The 23,235-nt window shown below is 43.1% G+C and overlaps 2 protein-coding genes across 2 annotated transcripts in view; both read right to left on the bottom strand.

The window, feature by feature from the left end:
• LOC107188606 (calmodulin-binding transcription activator 2) overlaps positions 1 to 19,250 on the bottom strand; it is a 42,943-nt gene extending 23,693 nt beyond the window's left edge. Inside the window, exons 1-3 of the mRNA XM_015576923.1 lie at positions 18,805 to 19,250; positions 6,966 to 7,431; positions 5,910 to 6,195 (exon numbers count right to left, since the gene is read on the bottom strand). Coding sequence (XP_015432409.1) covers positions 5,910 to 6,195; positions 6,966 to 7,199 — 520 coding nt within the window. The 5' untranslated portion in view covers positions 7,200 to 7,431; positions 18,805 to 19,250. The remainder of the gene's footprint in view (positions 1 to 5,909; positions 6,196 to 6,965; positions 7,432 to 18,804) is intronic.
• Positions 19,251 to 20,774: 1,524 nt separating this feature from the next.
• Positions 20,775 to 23,097, bottom strand: LOC107188571 (AP-2 complex subunit mu). The gene is made up of 5 exons (XM_015576880.1): positions 23,040 to 23,097; positions 22,127 to 22,507; positions 21,804 to 22,054; positions 21,473 to 21,729; positions 20,775 to 21,389 (listed from the first exon to the last, which is right to left on the bottom strand). Exons 2-5 carry the CDS (start codon positions 22,464 to 22,466, stop codon positions 20,909 to 20,911), a joined length of 1,329 nt encoding a protein of 442 aa, XP_015432366.1. The 5' UTR covers positions 22,467 to 22,507; positions 23,040 to 23,097; the 3' UTR covers positions 20,775 to 20,908.
• Between the last annotated feature and the right edge of the window lie 138 nt (positions 23,098 to 23,235).

Genomic DNA, 23,235 nt, shown 5'->3' on the forward strand with positions numbered 1-23,235 from the left:
TTGCGAGCTAACATCGAAATGGAACCGGTTAACCCACACGGGTTGAATTTGTTCGCGGTCCAGATTTATTGTTTTGGCCGTGGAAGAATACCGTCCGTTTTTGAGAACGGGATATCACATTAACGTACTTTGATTACGAAACCATCTCCCCCTTTTTGCTCGGGGAAAATACAACAACGATAAATCGTGGAGCTTGCTCTTTTGAAGGCATTTCAATTGTTTGCAAATGAACGATTCATGGGGTTGTAATTTGTGGGTATTACACGAAACTTGGAATTTTGCGAATGATAGGTTTTTGCTTGCAACGGGCTAGACACGAAGAATAATATATTTTCGAGACCAATGTGTCACATGGATTTTAAGACGGGCGTTATTTAGGTCAGCACGCTAAGCTGAAAGGGCTAATAACCCAAAGGTCTCCCTCATGTGTTAAACGCGACATAAATAGACCCCGCCGCTCGACGCATCCCCTCGGTCGCCTTTGTCTAACGACCTCAAAGAACCGACGAAATAATTCGTATTAAACGTACGGTTTTTTTTATTATCTTCTTTTTGCGGTGTGTAAAGTTCCACGAAATGAGAGGTTCGTCGAGTCACTTAACTAAATTGGGCACGTTAATCGGATTTGATTGCTGGCCAGATTCGGATGATCGACTGGTTACAACACGGTACTCTGTGCAATTGCCCCCGCGAACCAGCGACAAAAAAAAAAGAGTGGGAAAAACAAGAGGATGGTGGAACGAGTGAAGAAATTAAACCGATCAAAGAAAATGAATGTGGTCGATGAAAGTAAGCGAGTAAGAGAAACGGGCTACCCTTTGGAGGTGGGGATGAGGAGCACAATATCGGGATTACCGCGATCAATTGATGAAAAATAAAAACAACCAGGGGAAAATTACAAAAGATGGTGGAAAAGAAAGAGAAAGGGGATCTCGACCTCGTGGATTTAGCGGTGGAAACGGGGCAGGCGCGAAACGATCAATTACGTAACTCGATAAAACTGGGTCACGTGTCAAAGTGCGGAGCCATCCCCAAGGTGTCCAACTTTTTGGTATAAGCTCGTAAATTACCAGTCAGCTAGCTGCTGCTACCCCCACGGCTTTAAATAGAACGTTGGCAGAGGCTTCTGTCCAACTATCTCCCCCTCCTACATCCCTCTCACTCTTTCCGTCTCTCTCAATCGCGTCCTTCCTTCCTTCGATTCCTTGCCCCTTTATCCCTCATCCAGGGGGGCGGAGGGAAGCTCTTCTTGTTCCTTTATCACGTAGATCGCTCTACGTTTCGACGAGCACGGAGGAGGGCAAAGTTAGCCGGACACGTAAGTCGCCGGTCGTTAGTCGCCGACGACGATAGCTCGTTGAGCCGTCCAGAAGGAGAAAACAAGAGAAACGAGAGGGAGACTGAGAATGAGAGTCTTCGAGAACGGGTTGGAGAGGGTCGAGGAGACGTGGAAGGAGGTGGCGAAGAGAAACAGAGAAGAAAAGAGAATACCTCTGTAGACCTATTCCAGCGAGAACCGAAAAGAGACGGAAAGAGACACAAAGTGTGTTCTGTTTGCTAGCTAGACGAAGAGGAAACGATGGAGAAGTAGAGAGGGTAGAAGAGAGTGAGAGAGAGACAGAGAAAGAGAACGTGACGGCAGGAAAGCTAAGACAATCAATAAGATCGCCCGGTCTGAAGGAGCTCGTGCTCGGATTCGTCGAGTTGCCTCGGGTACTTCCTGCCAGGGACCACGAGACTCCGCGTTTAACAGCTAAGTCGTAGTCTATCGTCGTTAAACGCAACGGTCCCGAATTAGGATCCCCTCGAGGAAATGAACGAGCACGGAATTGAAGTCGGACGACTAGACGTGCACGTCTCTCTTGCAAGAGAAACGATATAGGTTTGGGAGCCGGAAGGTATCGAAGGGCAGAGAAAGGGAATTAAGAAGGGCACCTGGTGAGATTTCATCGAGAAAGATCGACGAGATATCGGAATGGGTACCAGAGAGAGACACTAGACAAGAGGAGGGGTTGGAAAAGAAGAGGATACTCTCCTCGAGGGGTCGATACCTACTCTAGTCAGCAGCGATCGGATAGGTCAGGATAGACGGGGGGGATAGGCAAGGATAGTAGAAGGTGGTGTATATATATATATAAGGTACCAACCACTAAATTCCAACGATCAGTTGCCGTCGTCGTTGTCTATGCGGTGAAAATTACGATCTAAGATCCGCCACGGCGATTGCTCCCCAGAGCTACGGTTTTGTCCTTCGAACGGGGGATCGCCATCGGGGCTGTGATCGATATAGGGACGAGTCGAAACATCGCGAAATGGTACCCCGTTTTGTCTATGTTTCACCCAGAAGGGGACGAAAAATCGTGAAGGGCTGGTCACCCTTGCACCCGTGACGGAAGTGGAAATGGTACGAAATAGAGGTGACGGAATCGCCGCTCTGGCGGATATCGCCGGAACTACGAATTATCCCCCATCGGGGCTTACCCGCCAGGGTGCACTTCTTTCGGGGGAGAGGGGGTGTTTCGACAGAGGGCTGTGCATAAGCTCGCCGGAGAGTCCTGGAACGTTCGAACTGGGCCGCCGCGTACCAGTCGATAAGGAAGACAACCTGTTTAACAATGGTTTCCGGACAGGAAATATAGTTCTTCGTCGGACATAGCTGTACCGCGATAACCACCCCGAGTTTGACATATAAGAGGAGGAAGGGACGATCAATTTCATCCCCTATATAGGAAGATTTCTTAAGCCTCGTGGAATTAACGAAGGATCAATGATACCTCGTTTCTATTCGATCTGATTTTTTCGTTTCATTCGCACACGTTCAATGGCTCGCAGGGAGGAAACAAACAACCCGAATACCACTTTACGATAAGCATCGCGTAAAGCTGGTTTCTCAACGAAACTTAAGCTCTACAGGCCATAGTACCAAGGGGATCGTAAAACTTTACGCAAGACGTTTTCAAACTGCAACGAAAGCTCCGATCGGTACGGGAATTCGTGTACAGTATCGATGTCCACGAAATTCTCTGTTCACCCTTCGTTCTTGCTCCTTTATATTTTCTCTTCGAACACACCTCTGGCAGGTGAATATTTTCGTGAAAAATAACGCGGACACACGGGACGCGTGCATAACGTTGAAACATTTCGAAAACGCATCGAATCGTAAAATTCTAGCGGGTCGAGAGAGAGGAGGGGTGGTTCCAAGATCGAAACGGCCTGTCCTACTTTCAGTAAAAGCATTATACGCGGACCTGCATGCGTGCGGATTCGAAGCAAAATATTTTTTTTCTCTCTCCACAGCCTCTCTCATCCACTATACCAAGAGACGCTACTAGAGAACGAGAATAGCTCGTAGCGTTTCGCGGGAGCGCAACCCCCAGCAACCGAAAACTTTTCTCGATTGTTCCCGTCCCCGGGCAAGGTTGTAATGGCCACGTGTACCACGACAGTTTGCTTCTAATCGCCTGTCGTCTGGATCAACCACGATTCAAGCGGTGGAAACAAATACAGTGAGAGTCAAAACTAAGTATACACTTTACAAGGGTGAGATTCGTGTAATATTTCTGCAGCATCCTAGTCCTGTAAGATCACGGCAGTGATACAGTTTGATATGATGTTCTTAACATTTTCAGAAAGAATGGGCAGCCAAAATATTTGAGAAAAAGAAATTCGAAGATATAACCAGAAATTTTTGTAAGTATAGTTAAATGTAGTGAATCTACTATTATGGTCCTGGTGGAGGACAATTGATTTTTATTCATGGTATCATGGAAAAATTTGGATGTTTAAATATTTTAAAATCGAATTCAGATGAAAGTGCATTCATGGGTCTTTTAGTGAGATCGCGACAAAAATATACAGCAAAGGAAATTGTTTGCTGGAAACACTTACAACCAGTTAAGTCCTCTCATCTCTCAATCTAATACAGCATCTATGTGAAATGTTAGATTATAAATTAAGAGAAATAAATATAAATGAAATATACTCCCAAGTGTATACTCACTTTTGACTCTCACTGTATACACACGTGTTGGAAAATGTTTCGTAAAAGAATTGAACGCGTCTCTTATGCCAGCCAGCCGCGTTAAATTCCGTGTAACTAGGCCTGTGCCATATGCATACCGCGTGCATATATTCAATTCTGGAAACGAGGAAAGAGGCGAAGTCGCTCCGACGAACGATAAAGAGGGCGGTGGCGTTTAACGACGACAGAACAGCGAGGAGAATGCGTGACGTCGAATGTTCAGCGGGGAAGGAAAAACTATTTAAAAAAAAAAAGGAGGCGAAAGACGAAGGAAAAATGAGAAAAATTATACGACCGCGATGACTCTCCCCGTGTACAACGGATTAAAACGAACAAAAAAAAAAGTTTCAAGGAGGTCTTTCCCCAGTAATGGATCCTTTATTTCTCGCGAAAGTTTAACCGGATTCCCCGACTTTGAGTGACTCAACCTTGATACGATAAAAACGGATCCTTTTACCACCACCACCCCTAAAACCTCTATTTTTTAACACAGCTGAAAAGGAAGATAAAAAGTAATTGTGCAGTCTAATTGAATCCGTTTTGTCATGAATGCTTCTGATCTTTCGTCACGAATCCAGCGAAAAGGTGTTTCCATCGGCTGATTTTCGTTTCACGACACCCTGTACACATTTAATATGATCCTTACCCTTCCCGTCGCGATGTTAAAAATTCATTAATACGAGACACCAGTAATTGTTTCCCCTGTCGTAGAAGTTAACGCAAACTATGTAGACTTAAAGGTGGACGAATTAAAGAGCGCGCGCGCGCTCGTGGCACGGATTCTGCCGATGTTACGCGCGGAATTCCGAATTCTTCGTTGTCCCGAAGCAAAAGAAAATCGAGGATAAGTTGTAACCAACGAAACAGTTCGTTAAAGAAGTTCCAACGCGTTAAATGGCGGCGGCTCGTGATGTATGTATATTGGAAACTTTAAAATCACCCCCCGGCATTCACTGTCGTGCTATCGGATGCGGCAAACTTCTGTTTTGTTTTATCGTCTTAATTAATCTACCGGTTCATAAAACTAGGTACACCGGTCACGGGATATCCGATCGCCGGAAACTTTTATTAGAGTACTTTCTCAGCATTGCGAGGTAGTTAATTCGAGTTGAAAATCATTCCACCCCTCCGAATCGTTGTAAGTACATTTCCAATACAGTAAATCCTCGATGAGCGTTCGAAGGCTTCCCGGCAGTGAACATTAAATATATCATAAACTAATGATCGCATGCAGCTGAAACAAATATCATTGGCTTTAGAATACCAAGTTCTATGACTGTGCTAAACCTTATTAAAAAGTCAACGTTACACCTGGGAATCTCTCCTTGGCAAAGCCGAGGAGCCTTCGAACACTGATCGAGGATCTACCGCGTTGGAAAGGCCGAATAAAACTAGAACAAACCTCCGTGTACCACTTTCGGAGAATAATAAAAAAAAATGAAGAAAATAGTTCGTAGGTTCGTGCGTGCAGAGCCATTTACGGAACTCGTTTCGTCGTACAAAGAACCGATCCCCCGCTGGGGCAAACGATGTCCCATTTTTTCGCGAATCAACGCACCACCGTCAACAATAACCAAAATCGGATTGCCTGTTCCCGTTCCGATCGACGACAAATAAAGCCGTTCAAGTATCGTATTCACGAAATCGCCAAAAACAGGAATATAAAGTCTGTAACTTCGTGAACGTCTCGATCGCTACCCCAGCCAGAGAGCATCGAGGATCACTCGAGTGAGTGTTACACGACCGGCCGTGTTTCCCCTCGGCGCATAAACAGCAAAGAAAATGATTGGCTCGAAAGAAGAAGCCAGCACGGATAAATAATTCACAGTGGGGATCGGCCGGTTCGGTCCCGTCAAAGGTAAAAGCAAGTAATGGCGGAAGTACTTACCGGAGATGGGATCCGCGCCGTCGAGCTTCCTGTCTAAGGAGACGGTCTCGTGAACAGCTTCCTTGCTCGTCCTTGGACGACATCCAGGGTTCGATTCGCCGGTACCGATCCCGTCCTGGCTCTTGTGATCGTTCCTCAGATGATCGTTCCTCTCGTTCAACTTGGTACCACCGCCAATCCCGATCTTCGACGATGTTTTGCTAACGATACCGCCGCCAGTGTTCCCGTTCAGATTGGCGTTCACGTTCACCTTACCGTTCCCGTTCGCTGACACGTGATTGTCGGCCTGGTTAAAAAGACGTGTGAACCACTCTGGTAGTAATAAAAAAAACACGAGGAGTTGCGTTTAACGCGTCGACAGAGGTGGGAAAATGTGAGTTGTACGAATTTCCCTTGGATGTCAGTCAACGTCCCATTAAAATTCATGGGTGTATAACTACCCTGGCGATAGGAGCAGGACAATTTGAATAATTGTACTTTTTCGTCCTCCAATCAACGCGTTAAACAGCGAAATCCATACAGCCATTTGAATTCCCAGGTTGGCAAAGGAGTTCGAGTCGACTGCCCGCCAACCAGTGAAGCAGGTTGCGTCTCGTGCAGCCGTCAAATCGTCGCTCGAGTTCCTAACTGTTCTAACTACTATTTTTGAAAAATTTAGTTAATCAAAATTTAGTTATTCTTCTAAGTCCTAACTCCGAAACTTTAAAAGTATTTTTTCTCTGAACTAGTCAAGACAATGATCGACGGAATACTGTATCTCCAAATACTTGGAGCAATTAAAACTTTATGTTGGCAATAAGATAAAATTTTGTAAAATATTGTAATAAACAGCTATTCAGTAGACGATATTATAATGCATTTGATTGATTCGCTACTTTCCTACTTCTATAATATTAAACTTCCTAAACATGAAACTCAGTTTTCGCAGTTTAGAAACTACTGGTGATAGAACACGGAAGAACTAGAGCGACGAAATAGAAAAATCGAATGTATCAATTTTTCGTTGGTCCCGTCCCATAAACAACTCGTGGTGTAATGAATTTAATCCGAACTCACCGTGGTGGTCATGCAGGTCGAGGAGGACGAACGAACGACGACGATACGATTCTGATTGTGATCATTGGAGGCGATCGTGGACACGGCGGCGTGATTGGCGAGCCCGTGGGTCTCGTGGCCGTTATTGGACCCGGCATTGGAATTGGTGTTGCTGGTAGTGACATTGCCGCCGAGGGAAGTCTGTCTGATCACCAGAACGCTGCCAGCCGGCTCCAGCACTACCACTTGCCTCATCCTCACCGTTGCCCGTCCGTGCCCCCCTTTCGTCCCGGGTCGTTCTTCTGCTTGCGCTCCCCCGCCTGTTACTGACGAAGAAGGAGAACGTGCACAGGTTGCACGAGTCGGCCCCCTTGAAAACGATCCTCCTTCTTCGGCTGATCCAAGTATCCGACGGGAAATGCGTTCTCCAGCGCCTCCGCCCCTCGGGTTCTTAAAGCTCCAGCGCGATTGCTGCCACCTGCTCCTCCTGTACACACGTACACCAAGACACCCCCCGATATTAAAGCTGTCGTCTTAAAGGATGATCCTACCCTCCATCCTATTTCGCGGGCACACGGCCTTCTCTCTTTCTCTTTTTCTCTTTCTCTTTCGCTCTTACGAACGTGTCACCGGAACGTGTACCAGGGTGGCTTCTCTCGGAAGGCAAATCGATGAGATTATTTTTCCCCGGGTCGTCTGTGACTGCCCGGCGACGGTCGAGTCTTTTCAAGAGACCGTTTTCACGACGATTCGAACGATTGATTTTAAGCTTTCCATCCCTGACGAGCTGTAAACATTCCACGGGACCGAGCCCGAGAAAGGCGTTGGAGAAGCCCAGGATGACGAAGGTACATTTTTCACGGAAGAAGGCACCCATATCCCCTCCCCGATGAGGATATTTACTTTGGAGGAGTTTACAAGGCGAATGAAGCTGCTCGTTAATCTTTGATTTTTCCCAAGGGGACTGACTACTTGTAGCCTACGTCGGATTTATACATCGTGCGAAATACTCAATCTCCTTGTCCCGTTAAAAGCCGAACAGATAAACGAGGTTTACGAGCGTTCGAGTCGAATCGTCAGCGAGAATCGAATGAAGTCTTGTTAGTGGAGGTTGGACAAATGCAGGGACGAGTCTTGTGCTCGTCCCTGGATCTGATAACGAAACGATTAAAGGAACTAGTACGGGTGGGCGAGGAGATTCGCAAAAATTCACGGACACGAAATACATTAATGGCAAGTTGTCACGGGGGATTTCGTGGAGTCATGATTGATTGCCCACGAAAATAAGAAACGAATGTACGCGGGGCTAGAACCATTTGAAACCGCTCCAAATAACGGTCGCGATATTAAGTTCTTGGATCGGTAGCACGCGAGGGTGGTGCTGCGAGTGTCCAAAAATTGAGTCTGGAAGGCGTGTATCTTTGCGGAAATTAATCATCGTATGCGCGAGAAATCTTGTTTCCCGGTGATTTTAATCTACGAAGCTGATTAATTGGAAAATGATTAGGTCACGTTTAAGTGTCCTGGCCACGGATACCGAAATAATCGTTGGGATTAAAACGCGCGCGTCAAGTCCGTCCAAGTAGCTGCGATTCTATTTTTCATGACTGTCATAGAAGAGGAACTTTCCAATGTTGATTCTAGTTGGCAGCCATTATCATACACGCGAGTCTCTCTTGGCAGCCATTATCATAGATTTAGCCAGTAAAACTGAGTCAAAGTCTACCCGCGAGCGATTCCATCGCGGACGCACTCAGAGAGACACGAAATTATTCGGAGTAACAATCGGAAGGAGGAAGCGTTGCCAGTTTTTCGATGAAATCGGAAACCCGACGAAGGACATTTTCCGAACTGACTACCACGGAAATTTCTACTCCCATTCCACAACTCGAATGGAACCGAAAAAACAAACAACACGAGCATATAAAAGCGCACTGAATTCAATTTAACCCTTTTAGTACCTTACGATTTTTCTGTGTACCATCTAGAAATACCTTGGAAAATATGCATTGTTGACGATATTTATTCAAATTAACGTATTTTTTCTAAAAACATACATAATTTGTATTGCATACGAATGCGGTGCCGATATTCCGGCGTTTGGGTTCTAGAAGGGTTAATTAATTCAACACGAAAGAAACCGTTTTTCTTTCAGTAAACTTAGTTTATTTAGGATTGTAAGATACCTTAATCGTTGTCGACGTGTTTCAGCTGTCCTACATTTTCGTATGTTCACCGATCGATAACGAGCCTCGTGTGCTCCTGTCCCGAGACAAATGTTCCTTAATGGTATCGATTAGCCCCCGACAGCACACTTTCGATTGTTTCGAACGACGAATCCCTAACGACTTTCGAAGTCGCATCCGAACTTCCGGCTCTGCGGAGAACGTTGTCGGTCCTCCGGGGGAATCGTGAGGGAAAAGCCGATAATTCACAAAGGTGTACAATCCACTTGGAATTTCGACGTTCCTCCCACGCCTCTTCACTCCCTACTACCACCTCCTTGTACACCATGGACGGTTCACCTCGGACACAGTTACTCTCTCTCCCTTTGAGGGAAAACAAACCTAATTTCTCAGGCGCGGAGCAGTAGCGTCATAAAACTGATTTCGTGGCAAAAATGTTACATCCCAAAAATCCGTAGAACTAAACACACGTTTCTCCACCGTTCATCGACTCGAGTTTCCGAACACACCAAGGATCCCACGAATTGAATGAAAATTAATTGCGTCCGTTGATACGCCCGGCCGGAGATTAAACTATGAATGAAACAACGCCGAGGGATTGGATCACGCTTCCTGCAAAATTTCCCTTCTAGCTCGAAAGTCCATAACGACTAAGTACTTGAGAGAAGAGGAGAGACTTGTCTACTCGGAATTTCGTCATTCTCCACGCCCTTCCGGCCTCTTTCTCACCCCCCTCCTTTCTCTCTCCGTCTCTCTGTTTTACGCTCAGTCTATCTTTCCTGCACTTCAAACTTTGGAATTCACCTTGGAGACAGTTACCCTCTTGCCCTCCACTTTGAAAGCGGAGACCTAATTCCCGCGCGGCAGTTCAACCCTCGTAAAGTACGATCCCGTCGTGGAAACGTTACCACGGACACCAAGTTTCAATATTCCACAACAATCGTTTTTGTTAATAAAATATTGCAAGTAACCCACGCGACTTCTCTACAGTAAATCCTCGATGAGTGTTCGAAGACTCCTCGGCAGTGACAAGGAGAGGACCCCAGGTGTAACGCTGACTTTTCAATGAGGTTTAGCAGAGTGATAGAGTTTAGAATTCTAAATCCAATAATATTTTTCTCAGTTGCATACGACCATTAGTTTATGAATTATTTAATGTTCAGTGCCGAGGAGCCTTCGAAGACTCATCGATTATTTACTGTATTACGGAAGTTGATTCGAAAGTGAAGACGATCCCTGCGAGAAGAGGTGTGCAGAAAGTTTTTAGAAAAATAACAAAATTTTCGAAACACGAAAGGTATTCAATATCACATAAACATTTGAAGTTATTATTTACTTTGTTTGATGAAGGAATGATCAAGCTTCTTTGTTGCCCGAATAAAAAGACGTTTCTGTCGAGTACAAGGGACACGTGGCGGCGGACAAAAGGACACAATCTACGTGGAATTTCGTCATGTTTTCTCGATCGTTCAACCATCCCTCGCGCCCTTCCGGTCTGTTACCCTACAACCCCTCGTGGCTTCACCCTCCTAATATCTCTCCCTCTCTCTCTCGCTCGCTTTAACTTCGGGATTCACCTTGGAACCGAGGCGACCTGCCTTTGAGACGCACTGACCCAGTTTCCCTCCCTTCCTCTCACCCCCTCCCATGAATCGAGAAATTCGAGACATGAATTTTGGAAACAGACGGCTACGATAGCTTCTAACCAGTTTACGAGCACTTCCTGTGGTATCGCTACCAGGCCTCGAATAACACATGAAATCGACAACAATTTCTTTTTTTATTCTACGACAAATAAACGGAGCATTACTATACATGCTGGTCGTAAGGTCGGAGATACCGTGAATATTGATACTCGAGGCGAGAAAAGCGTTCCTTTTCGACGATTCGGCAAAACACCACCGTTCGATTAACGACACCGCGGTTTACACTACCGTCCAGAACTACACGGACACTTATACGATGATACGAGTCAGCGAAATATTCTACAAGTTCTTATAAATTGTATACGAAGTATTTTTCTTGATTTTTAGAACGTTACCTTACCAAAAGTAGATACAGTAAACTGTTACAGAAGAATGTAACTGATATTTATCAACAAATAATATCGATAAAAGTACAGTAATGTCTCGATGAGTACGACATACATATGGCAATCATACGACGCGAGGTATACACACTAATTTCTCGATTTTAAATTGAATTTCACGGGCTGGACGAGGATCGGAATGCGGAAGACCCCCGTCCTCCCTACACCGCGACAATAACACAGGTGTACCTCGTGCCAAGTGTCAGCAAAAGCCGTTGGCTTCACGTGATCTTAAACAACGAGTATCAGTCATGAAAAAGAAAAAAAAACGTGTCAATAAGACGAGTCTTGCGTTTGGTTAGAAGTAGTTTAAGTGTACCAGTGCAAGCCATTGTAGAACTCGAGTACTAAAGAAGAATTAATGATAGGAGAGTCTGGTACTATTGTCAAATTCAATTTGGTAAATACCAGCACAAATGATAGTCTTATTTATTTAAAAAGTAGTATTATTCTAATGTCGACTTCTGCTAAGGGAAACAGTGGCATAAAGGAAGGGCCTTCTATGCCAAATTAACATTCGATTTTATCATTTATTTCAGTACTTGAAATAAATTTACTTTAAATTTCGACAATAAACAGTCATTCGGAAGATCCAACTAAACCGCGTTGCGCAACACTGTTCACAATTCTGCTAAACAAGACACACTTTCGCACGCAAATACCGCGTTACACACACCTGCAACACCATTCGAGAGCGAGATGTCTCTGTGTATGTGCGGAATGTCGATCAATTCCACGTGTCGCGTGTCAGTTGATATATAACAGCTGACGAGTTGTCGTTGAATCGAGTGCACCGTCAACAGAAACTGAACGGGATTAGTTTCGTGAAATTTCCGCGGGTAAGTTTACAGGTGAGAAGTCACCGTGATTTTCCCGGCGAACTATTCGCCGAGATTTTATTCGAGGAGAGAAAGGGGGGGGGGAAGAACGAAAAAGACGGATAAGAGGGTAAACTTATGGACGAACGGTCGAACTGGGATTTCGTCGAGGCAGAAACCAACGGGAAAGGTTATTTTTCGGCATGGAAAACAAGTGAACTCCCACGCGTACACCGAAATCACCGGGCAAAGTGCGTTTCTTTTCCTCTCTCTATCTCGGTCCGGAGGACGACACTACGGTTCGGGCTTTATATTCCTTCCATTATTTGTTTATTCTACCTTCGAGAGACGCCGACCCAGTTTCCTTACCGACGTGAACGTACCACGCAAACAGCCCGGACACCGGTGGACTTGAATTTGGGAGTGGGGACCTCGTAACGGATGCATTTTCGAAAAAGAATCTCCGTTCTTTGTTCGCGACGGATGCTGTACTTTCTCTGGGTTTTCGAATCCCAACGGGGAGGAAAGTTCTCGAACTAGTTACAACAATTGCACGACCGAGGAATATAATTCTTATTGAAATCGAAAAACTCCAGAGTTCGAAATTTCCACAACCACGAAACACTTCTTTCGTGTACATTCTCTTGTGTATTTTCGGAACCAAGGCGCGTTTAAAATTAAAATTATCCACTGTGAAATTAGTAGTTCGAGATTGCTTATTGAACATTGTACGAGGGTTAATAATGGCGTCATACTTGATGGGTAACACGAAAAATGTTACATAAAATCATGTTAAGTATATAACATTTTTCTGTCTGTTCTTCTAACACGTTTTATAACTTTACTATACAACTTGTTATGCCATATAGTGCAGACGTAGCTTTAGGCCAGCAGAAACGGGGACCAGCAAAACGTCAGTGGTGCAAATACGTTCCCTGTTTTCCCGTCCCCCGACCAAGCACCATCTCGCTAGACGAAATTCACGCAGAAAGAGTGAAGCATTTTAGCAGCCGCGAACTTGTTTGCTTTAAGTTCGCCAGGATGCTTTCGCCACGCGTTTCAGTTTGCCCGACATTAATATCATGGAAAAACGCGCGCACACACAACATCGCGCGACTATCACCGACTCTTCCCAGGCCCCGAAAGACTATTACCCGAAAAGGTAACAACTTCCTGAATTTATCGTCGCGTAGTCAGAACTCGATTTCTCGGCCGGCCGCCTTTTTCCGCATGGAAATTTTGTTCTCTTTCTCTCTGACACCATTTCCCAGGAACACCGGAGAAAAGTGCAAACATTACTCGGCATTACATCGAGCGTGACATGTTTGGCCTTAGCGCAGGGGTTAAAAGACAGGAAATGGCCTTCGTTTAGCCTTAAAAAAAAATAGAAATTCTTTTCAAGTAGGTACCTATGGCTTTAGGTTGAATTTTACCACAAACCAGCTAAAAAACAGACATTTCTGGACAATTGTGTCGACTCTTTTTTATAAATGCTGACTTAACATCGATTTAATTGTGATCCTCAAAAGATAGTGATAAAAGTGCCTGGAAGGCCAATTATGTAACAATAAAATTATAGCTGTTGGACAACCCTTTGTATCGTTAGAAAAATTGGTGGTTACTACGTTCCGCACAGACACCCCGTGGATTCGTACCCTCCGAGGACGACAGGAAGAGTTCCCTTTTTCAAAGTCGACGATAACTTCCGCGAGTGATACTTTCAAGAGCAAGGTGAACTGTTCGCCGTCGACCTCGACTTGGCGAGATAGGAGGCGACAAAGCAGCCAGTCGAGAAAGCGAAGGAAGTCGGCCCCGGTGTCGTCGAGATCGTCAACAAGTACCACCCCCGTCTCGAAATTGTGTTTCTCGGACAACAGTTAGGGAAATTGATCGAGTTGACCCAGGGATATTATTCGCGTATGTACGAGGGAAATATAAAGGACCACAGTGAAAAAGGGGCAATGAATAAAACCATCCTAAAGAAAATACACAAAATTCCGCTATAACTGGAAAACATTCGGGGGATACCGCGGAAGAACGAATTCGTCGGATTTATCGAGTGCGTGAATTTTTTCCGCGGTGAATCGAGCCCGGATAAATTTTCATCGATCCATCGAAACGTCTATAAATACCGGGGTAAAGCACTTTTAAAGTATAAACCCTGCGAAGCGTCGCGCGAATAAATATTTATACACTTCGAGGGTGCGCCATCGATTTTCCAGGCATAGTACTTGACCGCGTGGATCATTCATAACGCGGTTAGAACCCGCACTGAAAAGGCTTTAGCCTCTATTTCGACGTAGTATTTAAACATGAACGATAAAAATAGTCCCTTCATTCATGTTTCACGGGTTTTTTCTTTCGATGCCAGAAAAAATGAAAACACCGCCGGGGGTGAATGAAATTGCCTAACTCGGAAGAGACAAGTAGATTCGAAATCCCATCATGCACGTGGGGTGGGCTGCTAACGAAAATATATCGTCCCCGTTCGGATACGTGTGTCAAGCCTGTAATCTTGTCGTCGATAAAGTGCATTACGGGGAGTTGTAAATAAAATTTCGGGAGTTTCCTCCGCGCTGTTCCTACCCCCATTTCCTCCTAATGGATATCACGATGTTTCGCGAGGCAACATTTCTTTATATCAGGTGTGTGACTTTTTGTTTCGCTGGTGAAATGCTGTACATAACTCGAATCCAAAGAGACTTGGTTCCAGAGGAACCGGTAAGACCAGGAAAATCATCTTCAAATATTGATACATCCTGTTCACCCTGTTTACATCCGCCTTCTTATTTCATCGTGCAACTACAAGCCGCGGATCGATGTTTTATTCACAGAGCTAGAAAATCCCAAAATTTTATGCTGTTAGGATCCCGCCCCTTTGAATGTAATATTTTTGAAAGCAAGTCTCGGCCATGTAGATTCCCAGAATGACCTCTTCTATCTTCTTCGTTAATTCCATTTCCGTTTCATTCCCTTCAACCAATGAAGAAATTTCATTCATTTCCGAATTTCTAATTCCCGTAATTGAGTTCGCGAACGGAATCATTTAATGCGTCCGTAGGGTAAGTAACGTTTATTGACCATTTGCAAAATTGCAAGCCTGTTACGCGGGGGATTATTGTTGCAAAATCGTGTGGAAGGGTCGTCGATTATGGAGACTGAAAAAACATGAATGACCACGGCCCCGTTTGACTACGTTTAACCACACGCAAAAATAGATCGGCCTTCTCGAGTAACAATTTCTTTTTTTCTTTTTTACAGCCTGTAATTAACACTCACGACGACACAATGAAAATCATTGTCACACGAGAAAACACTCGGACGATATTTATATTGGAAGGCATTGCAAATGTTCTCCCATTTTATCGATAAAGTAAATGTTATTGCACGTCGCGCCTGGAACGGGAGATGCATTTATTTCCATGAAACGAAGTACAGACGCATTTACCACGGTTCGTGAACGCCGTCATCTATATTCCAAAGTGTCTTTCCCACCCAAGAAAGGAGTCAGGATACAACAGTGCCGTATATGTTCCACAATGACGCAGGAAATGATAACGCATATACACGCGTTTCCGCGTCGAACGATAGAAAGCTGTATTAATACTCGCTGATATTACTACGAACACCTTGGGACGGTACCGGAGCCACCTTTATCGCTTGTTTATTCTGCGATGTACGACACACACCGTACTCGCGAAGAGAATACATTAATTTCTCCCACCGGGGAATAACTTCGATACGTTTGCCGAAGAAAACTCGAGGAGAACTTCTATTAGACGGAATGAAGATTTACACGATCTAAAGACTCGATTTAACACCGGGGCGAGGCACTCTTGAAAGAACTTTCTGAAATTCATTAATACTCCGGATCAATACTACAATATTTCCAAGAACGTCCGTCGATTTTCTACGTGCACCTATATCACCGATCTATAGAAAACTTCCAGAGAAAACCTTAGCACCGACGTAAAGTTACAATGTCCAGGCTATTAATTCTACAGTAACGACGTTAGAAAATCCGTGAAGCTATCCCAAACTCAACTCTGCCACCCCCTTGCCTAATTATCGTTGTTCCAACACCACGTGATTAGCAACGCAAACCTCCCTATCATTGATCCAACGTGCATGCACCCCCTAGAGTCGTGGATTTTAGACGGTAACATCTGGTAACTTGGCTACCTCGGCGTAAAGAGCCGCCTAGCTGAGGCGAAAAAAAAAAGAAAATGTTACCACAGACTTAGCGTCCACTGGTCGATGAAAACGACTATGACGGTGGCCAGACGATAAAGGTAATTCAGGATAAAATTGCACTGAAACGTGTGGTTGGTATGAATAACGCTAAAAAATAGGATTAGCTTCCATTGGTCTTTCAACTATTTCATCTCGTTGTGTCAAGTCGCTAATTTTACCGTTCCTTAGGGTATGCTAGTCTATTCTTCACTTCCAGTATCTAGAACGGAAGCTAAAGGTAAAAGGGTTAGATGTACCTTTCATAAAATTGTGGGTCCACGGATGCTGGGACATCCACAATCGGAGGATTGCCAGCTGATAGATTAAGTACGAAGCCAGGGGGCTACTGGAATTTATTAATACTCGGTGCAAAGGTACTCCAGAAACGTGGAACTACATGTTCCGGGCAGCTCGAACGGGATTTATCGATTCGAACCCGGGTCTAATCCCGACGATGATTGAAGTGAGCCTGAGCGTGAAACTTTGTGTCTTTAACACACTACACAACAGGTATCCCCCCGTGTGTGAATGCACCGACAGTTCTATTATTATCGTTGCACGTGCCGTTCTAGCAGCAGATAACCGCCTATAGGCGTTCGATAGCCGCTTCATACATAATGGGCTGAGGATCATATTTATTTGCTTTTTAACGATTACACGGTACACGGGCTGGTGGTCCAGGTTCGACCGTAATTTATACGACGACGGTAACACGCGGATGCTGCGGACACGCCGTGTAATCCAGGTGTTGTATTGTGTACAATTTCTAAGCGTTCCGCGGCGGTGCCAGATATGATGCCGGGGCTGCACAGCTAAACGCGGGGCTCAACAAGTCCAAAGAAGTCTGTGTCTACTTTTACTTGCACCGCCGGTGCCAAGAAAACTTACATGCGTCTACGATTATTAGCTAAGAAGAAAAAAAAAGGAGGAACCATACAATATAGGTGTACCAAAAACTTAGAGGTGAAATGTGAACGAATTTCTGTTCGAAGAATTATAACGATACAGTATACCACTCGTTATTCGGAGATAAAGTGAACGGTTTAACTAGCACTTTAGAACAGCTATTTAAACGAAAAATGTTGATTCCATGATGCAGTAACGCGGCTTACTTTCGATAGAAGATTCTCAACAGACCCTGTGGCGAGGCTCTTCTACACGGAATAGTTATAAGATTACAATGGGCGTATGAAAATGGCATGGGGCCGTCCCCGCATGGAACGCAGCCAAAGAGGGAAATTTGATCGAGAAAGAGCCATATTTTATGCAACCGGAGTTAATAGAGAAAAGTAATAACATAAAATCCGTCGTGTACGGAGTCGGGATACCGAGGGTTTTGCTTTCGCTTTCGGTTCGAACTATTCGGACCTTTGACGATGGCACGGATGGGCGCATTAAGCGCAGGGTTTCCTTAAACAGAAGCTTACAGCTTGGCTTCTAAGTTCTGCTTCGGATCGACCGGGTGTCTCTCGTCCTCTCTCTTCACTCCCCAGGAAAGGCAGTCGTGTCCGTTTCGTCTTTTAATAGCCTCCGGGTTGAAAGTTAAAATTTCAACCGCGCCACCGCTGAATATCGATTATCGTTTCCGATACAACCGCGATAAGATGAAACGGAAATGAAATGACTAAAAAAAAAAAAAGAAAACGAAAAGGTGGGGAAGTAAAGGGGCGGCGGTTTAACAGTGACAATTCGACGCAACGAACGAAGCCATAAAGGTGGCTCAACATCGGTTACGACAGAACAGCCGCGGAACTACAAGTGGCAGGAAACGCGTACAAGCTGTGTTCTTGATAACAGCTGATTACGATGAGCTCGCCCAGTCGCGATGCTACGTGCACAAATGAGTCACGTTACACGTTGACGTTCACCGTTGCAACCATGTATTATTATTACCGGCGTTTCCCGCCAAAAAAACGAGCATTCTATCCTGTCGAATCATTCTATTCTTTGCCCTATCCCCAACAAAATACCCCCGAAATGTTTAAATCGTTCACAACGAGGTTCTCACCGGACCTGACACGAATATGTATCGTGTCTACGATCAGGAAGTAAAGATTTTCGGAAGTGTCAGAACCGTGACACGTTCAGGGTCTGCACGTGCCGGGTAAATAACGAAATCGTCGAAATTTTCGTTACCTTTCCTCGCACGACAGAGCCGCGGGTTTACGGTACGAACTAAAAATAGCGGTACCCATAAAATTGCTCGGTAAGAATCGCCACGAGACCTCGAAGACGTGGAGTATGCGAATCCGCGACCGCGTTGGGTAACCTAAACATTGTAAACCCGGCGAGATTTTTAACGTAATTCGTTTCATGCCGGAAAAAGTTGTCGAGGCGAGAAATGATCGGATTGTAAAAGCGTGTCCCTCCCGATGAGTAAAAAACTATCTTCTCTGCGAGACTGACACGTTCTATCGCGAAGACAGCGTAAACGGTATATATAAAGTCTGTCACGATAGTCGTGTTTTATCGTTGATCACCGCGTGGATATTAATCTCATCGGATAAAATGATAGGCCACATGCGAATACTCACGATATCGGTGGCCCGAGTGACAGAAGACTCGTCGTAACCCGTGTCGAGATGGTTCATCTTGGAACGGTTGTTTACGTGTAGGCGACACTTGGATCGACGTGAAATCACCACTTTACCACTGGCTCATAATCGTGCATTACTCTCGTCCACGGATCTCTCGGTGTACCCGTTGATTTTCACGCATAAAATCGTGCGATCACGCGTGCCTGCGCTCGCGGTCGATCTTTGGAATCCATGACAGGTACGAGCACGGGCATGGCCGTGGGCCGCATGCGCCGGAGTACAAGTTATCACGCTCTGCCACTGAGGAGACAGGCGGCTAATACGGTATAGATGAGAAACTCCGTTACGAATTAAAATTTCTGCAATTCTTGCCTGCGCGAGCCTATTAAATCGTGCCCGTAACGAAAACTTAATTAATCCGCCGATTTAAAAAGTTAGTTAAACCACGCCATCTTTTTTGCTAATCGTTTACACGATACATACCACATTTATTTTCGCGCCTGTCAGATCTGTCAACCAGCAATTTGTAAGATGAACAATTCTCGTGTAAACAGCAACAAAAAAGTAACAGAATTACTTTCTGATCTTCATGTAGAATCCACTTTTTAGCCTTTAATAGAATGAAAGGTGAGGAGTGCACGTAGCTTTGAAATTGAAGCAACGGTTAACTGCGGTTAAACGTCATTAATCGCTATTTCCGGTTCAAGCTTCATACAATATATTAACCGTTTACTTAAAATATTAATTAAATGCGACAATTTATTATAGCGTTTGTATACTAAAAATATTGGTTTTAAACGTACATGTAATCAATTAAAAATATATGTAATAAACTAAGAAATAAACGTTTTAGATATATTAATTTTAAATCTTGATCGATATCGACCAATCAGTGCGCATGACTACCGCAACAATTCGACTCACGTTGTCTAACGTTAGTGCAGTTTGAACGTGACCAGTTAGTCGTTATGCCGCGAAATCAAGTGCTCGTCGCCGCTTAAAAAAGTGATCAAGAAATGAAGAAAATTGGGAGAATTTGCCGCAGACCTGGGTCCTATTGCTACAGAAACATCTGGGATTGGTATGTGCATACAATAATTATAAATTATTAGAATAATATCAAAGAATATTCATTAGAAGCAATTCAGAAAGTCTTAGTCAAATGGTCCATAGGACGGTACAACTCATCTTGAATAGTACCTTTGATCTTTACACATATATATCGGGTAAAGAACAGTTTTATCTTCAAATCATTGCTCAAGTTATAACATAAAAGTTTATGAAACTTATTTTCGATGAAAAATCGGTCTATTAAGAAATTGAGTATTCGATCACCGAAGGCGGGCAAATAACCGTTACAAACGTTTTCCCCACCGCCATTTGTATTCTTAACAAGTTAAAAGATTGAACCCAAAAATTTCCACGCAATACTAAACATAAAAATCTGTTACTCAATAATCGATACTATTAAAAATGACCAACAATTTAAATTACATATATATTTTATTATGCATATGAATTTTAACATAGAGAGACAGAATTCTTTCGTTACAATGAATCAAGACATTCTCTATTTCATAGCTGACAACAAATGTTTTCAATAATCTAATGATCATTTAGCGCATTATATAATTATTCTCGATGTTCGCCTATACTTTTCGCAATTTTATCGACATATTCGATACCGAAGAGGTCGCGATGTTTCTCTTTCATCTTGTAAAAAGAATGAATAATGTTATCAACTTAGTAAATTAAATGTACTGTTGTATAGAACAAGTACATTCGAGATTAAAATCTAAATGGACCTATGAAATTACACATATTAACCATTACAGAAACACAAGTTTCACTAAAATTCGATCAGAATAAAATGTACAAAAAAAGACTCCTATAGATAACGTACACGCTACGGAATAATACAACGCACGAAAGACCATTTTCCTCTTGGTATCATCATTCACTCGTTCCTTAGTCGTTCGCCAGTTGATCTGAGTATTTCAGAGTACTGATCAATATATGCGCCGCAAAAAAAATAATTTTAAAAGAAAGTCATATTTATGCATTGAGATTACTCATTTACAATTTATGGAACGAGACGTTATTAACATCGTGTCTCGTATAGACCGCTTTTACCTATATATCTCACCCACTTTATAACGTCGTGATCGGAATAATTTAACTTGGATTCAAACACTTTCAAATAGCGTACTTTAAATCCAGAAGGGGCGAACGGTACTTCGAAAGTCATCGATATCGGAGGCCGTGTCCATTTCTTCTTTGTATCAGTTTCAAGCAAATCAATCTCTGCGGATAACTGAGTTTCCTTCATACCAGGCATACGTTTAATCTTCCATACAATCGCGTTCTCAGATGCTTTGTATTTCGCTTTTCCTTTTAAACAAATTAATTGCACTCCAGCAGTATTCAGAGGTGTTGGTACTCGTACTTCAATCTTCTGACTTAGCAGAGATGGCTTGAAATTTGTTTTTAGTACTGCTTTCACTTCCATCTTAGTACGACCCACCTCACGTACCAATGGAATGACACGGAATGGCAATGATATATCTTTAGTTGTACGGTATCTGTGAGACATTAAAAAAAAGACATTAGAAGATCTAATAGTAGGAGAGAACAATTTAGAAACTTTTCTTCTTGAGACTTTTACCTCATCAACTCGAATTCACCATCAGGTGGTATGAAACTAATGGCATGCTCTGTCTCAAATTTACTGAGTTTAACACATTGATGAAACTGGCAGTCATCGATAACAACAACAGGCTTGCCAGATCTACCACTAGTAGGGTCATCGCCTCCACCTCCCAGTCCACCTCCACCCTTTGTACCCTTAGCATCCATAACAATTTTATCGTTGATTCCAAACTTGCACTCTGGCATTCCAGATAAGTAAGATTTCATCACAACCTGTTACAGCAGAAGTAAAATATTACAATTGAGTTCTATAGCACTTTAATATTTTAAGTAGTGACTTTAAATACCTTTCCAGCTACATGTGCACTCAGGACTTGACCCTGAGGGCTCATTAAGAGATTCACAGATTCAAGAACATCTAGGAATAATTCATTGCGTCTATACTTGATACCCTCTCTTCTCCATCCTATCTGACCAGTTACTTGGGAAGTGATCTGAGCTTGTTCCTCTTTTGTTGCTGATTTTACTCCTTGTTGAGTGATGAATGTCTTTAATACTCCAGTATCACAATTCTGTGGATACCCAAAATCCAAAATTTCTGCACAGAAAGTTCTAGTTATTCTTTTCCATTGCACTCTCTCAATAGTTAATTTTGTCTCATGGTACTAACCATCCAGCAATTCATAAATTAATACAAAGTTGTTCTTAATGTTTTCTTCAGAGATCTTGCCAAAGTATGACTGCATAACATCTATGATTTTTAGTAAGAACTCAAATACCATTGCTGCATTCACATTTTGCTTGGTAACAGCAGCCAACCAAATGTTGGCTCGTTTTATATGAAAAAAAGATGTTCTTGCAATGTTGGTAACAGGTGAGCGTACTTGTTGCCTAGCATGGATAACATTGACACGAAATGCATCGACTGCATTCCTTCCAATGTCATCTCGATACACTCTGGAGATGAGCACTTCTCCTTTGTGATTGTATACAAATAAACCCCCTATCATTTTGACAGAGGGTACTCTTTATTGCTTCAACTACAACCAACCTATGAGCAAATATTTAATAATTACATAGCATTCTTACTTCAGAAGTTAATTTAGACTATAAAAGCTATATATATTTATATGCACTGATTCTAAGTAAAGACATTATATGTATATATATGCCTTGAAGATATCATCAAGGTTGATATTTAAAGAGGAAAAAAGACTAAAAAAGTTTAGTAACTACACAGAATGATTAGATATTAATATCTAGCAACAAAATTGTATTAAATCCAGTTGGAAAAGGATAAACTTTGAAAAGATTAGAATTAGCAATTTATCTATATGTTAATATAAAATTTCCAATCACATACTCATTCGTAGAATATAATATAAATATACGTGCACAAGATAACGCCCCTTTTCTTAAATGACATTTAAGGTTTTCTGATATGTCTTGTAAACGGTTAGTATTATTGATCGGAAATGGAACTGCCTATACCACAGATACTGACATTATCAGGCGTTCTTTAATGAATTTCAATATGCACAGAGTTATAAATATGAATTTCAATATCTTAAAAGATCACTTACGCATGGCTCTTATTGCTGGACAATTAAAATAAGCGATACTAATTTGTATCGGCCTCCGAAATGTACGGTGTCGGTATCAACCTACTGGTGCGAGTGCGAACTATCAAATGACGAAAGCAACACCCACTTTTCTGTACTACGTGTCTCAGAGACAAATATCATTGTAATAAATTATCTTAATAATAACCATTACCTC

The sequence above is a fragment of the Dufourea novaeangliae genome, unplaced genomic scaffold, assembly GCF_001272555.1.
Source record: "Dufourea novaeangliae isolate 0120121106 unplaced genomic scaffold, ASM127255v1 scaffold133, whole genome shotgun sequence".
Lineage (NCBI taxonomy): Eukaryota > Metazoa > Arthropoda > Insecta > Hymenoptera > Halictidae > Dufourea > Dufourea novaeangliae.

Bases quoted from the DNA above. Each gene is read 5' to 3' on its own strand.
- LOC107188571 (XM_015576880.1), bottom strand. From the start codon at position 22,466: ATGATAGGGGGTTTATTTGTATACAATCACAAAGGAGAAGTGCTCATC. The intron at 22,055-22,126 runs GTTAGTACCATG...CTTTCTGTGCAG, and splicing joins AATTTATGAATTGCTGGATG to AAATTTTGGATTTTGGGTAT. The intron at 21,730-21,803 runs GTATTTAAAGTC...CTGCTGTAACAG, and splicing joins GTGCACATGTAGCTGGAAAG to GTTGTGATGAAATCTTACTT.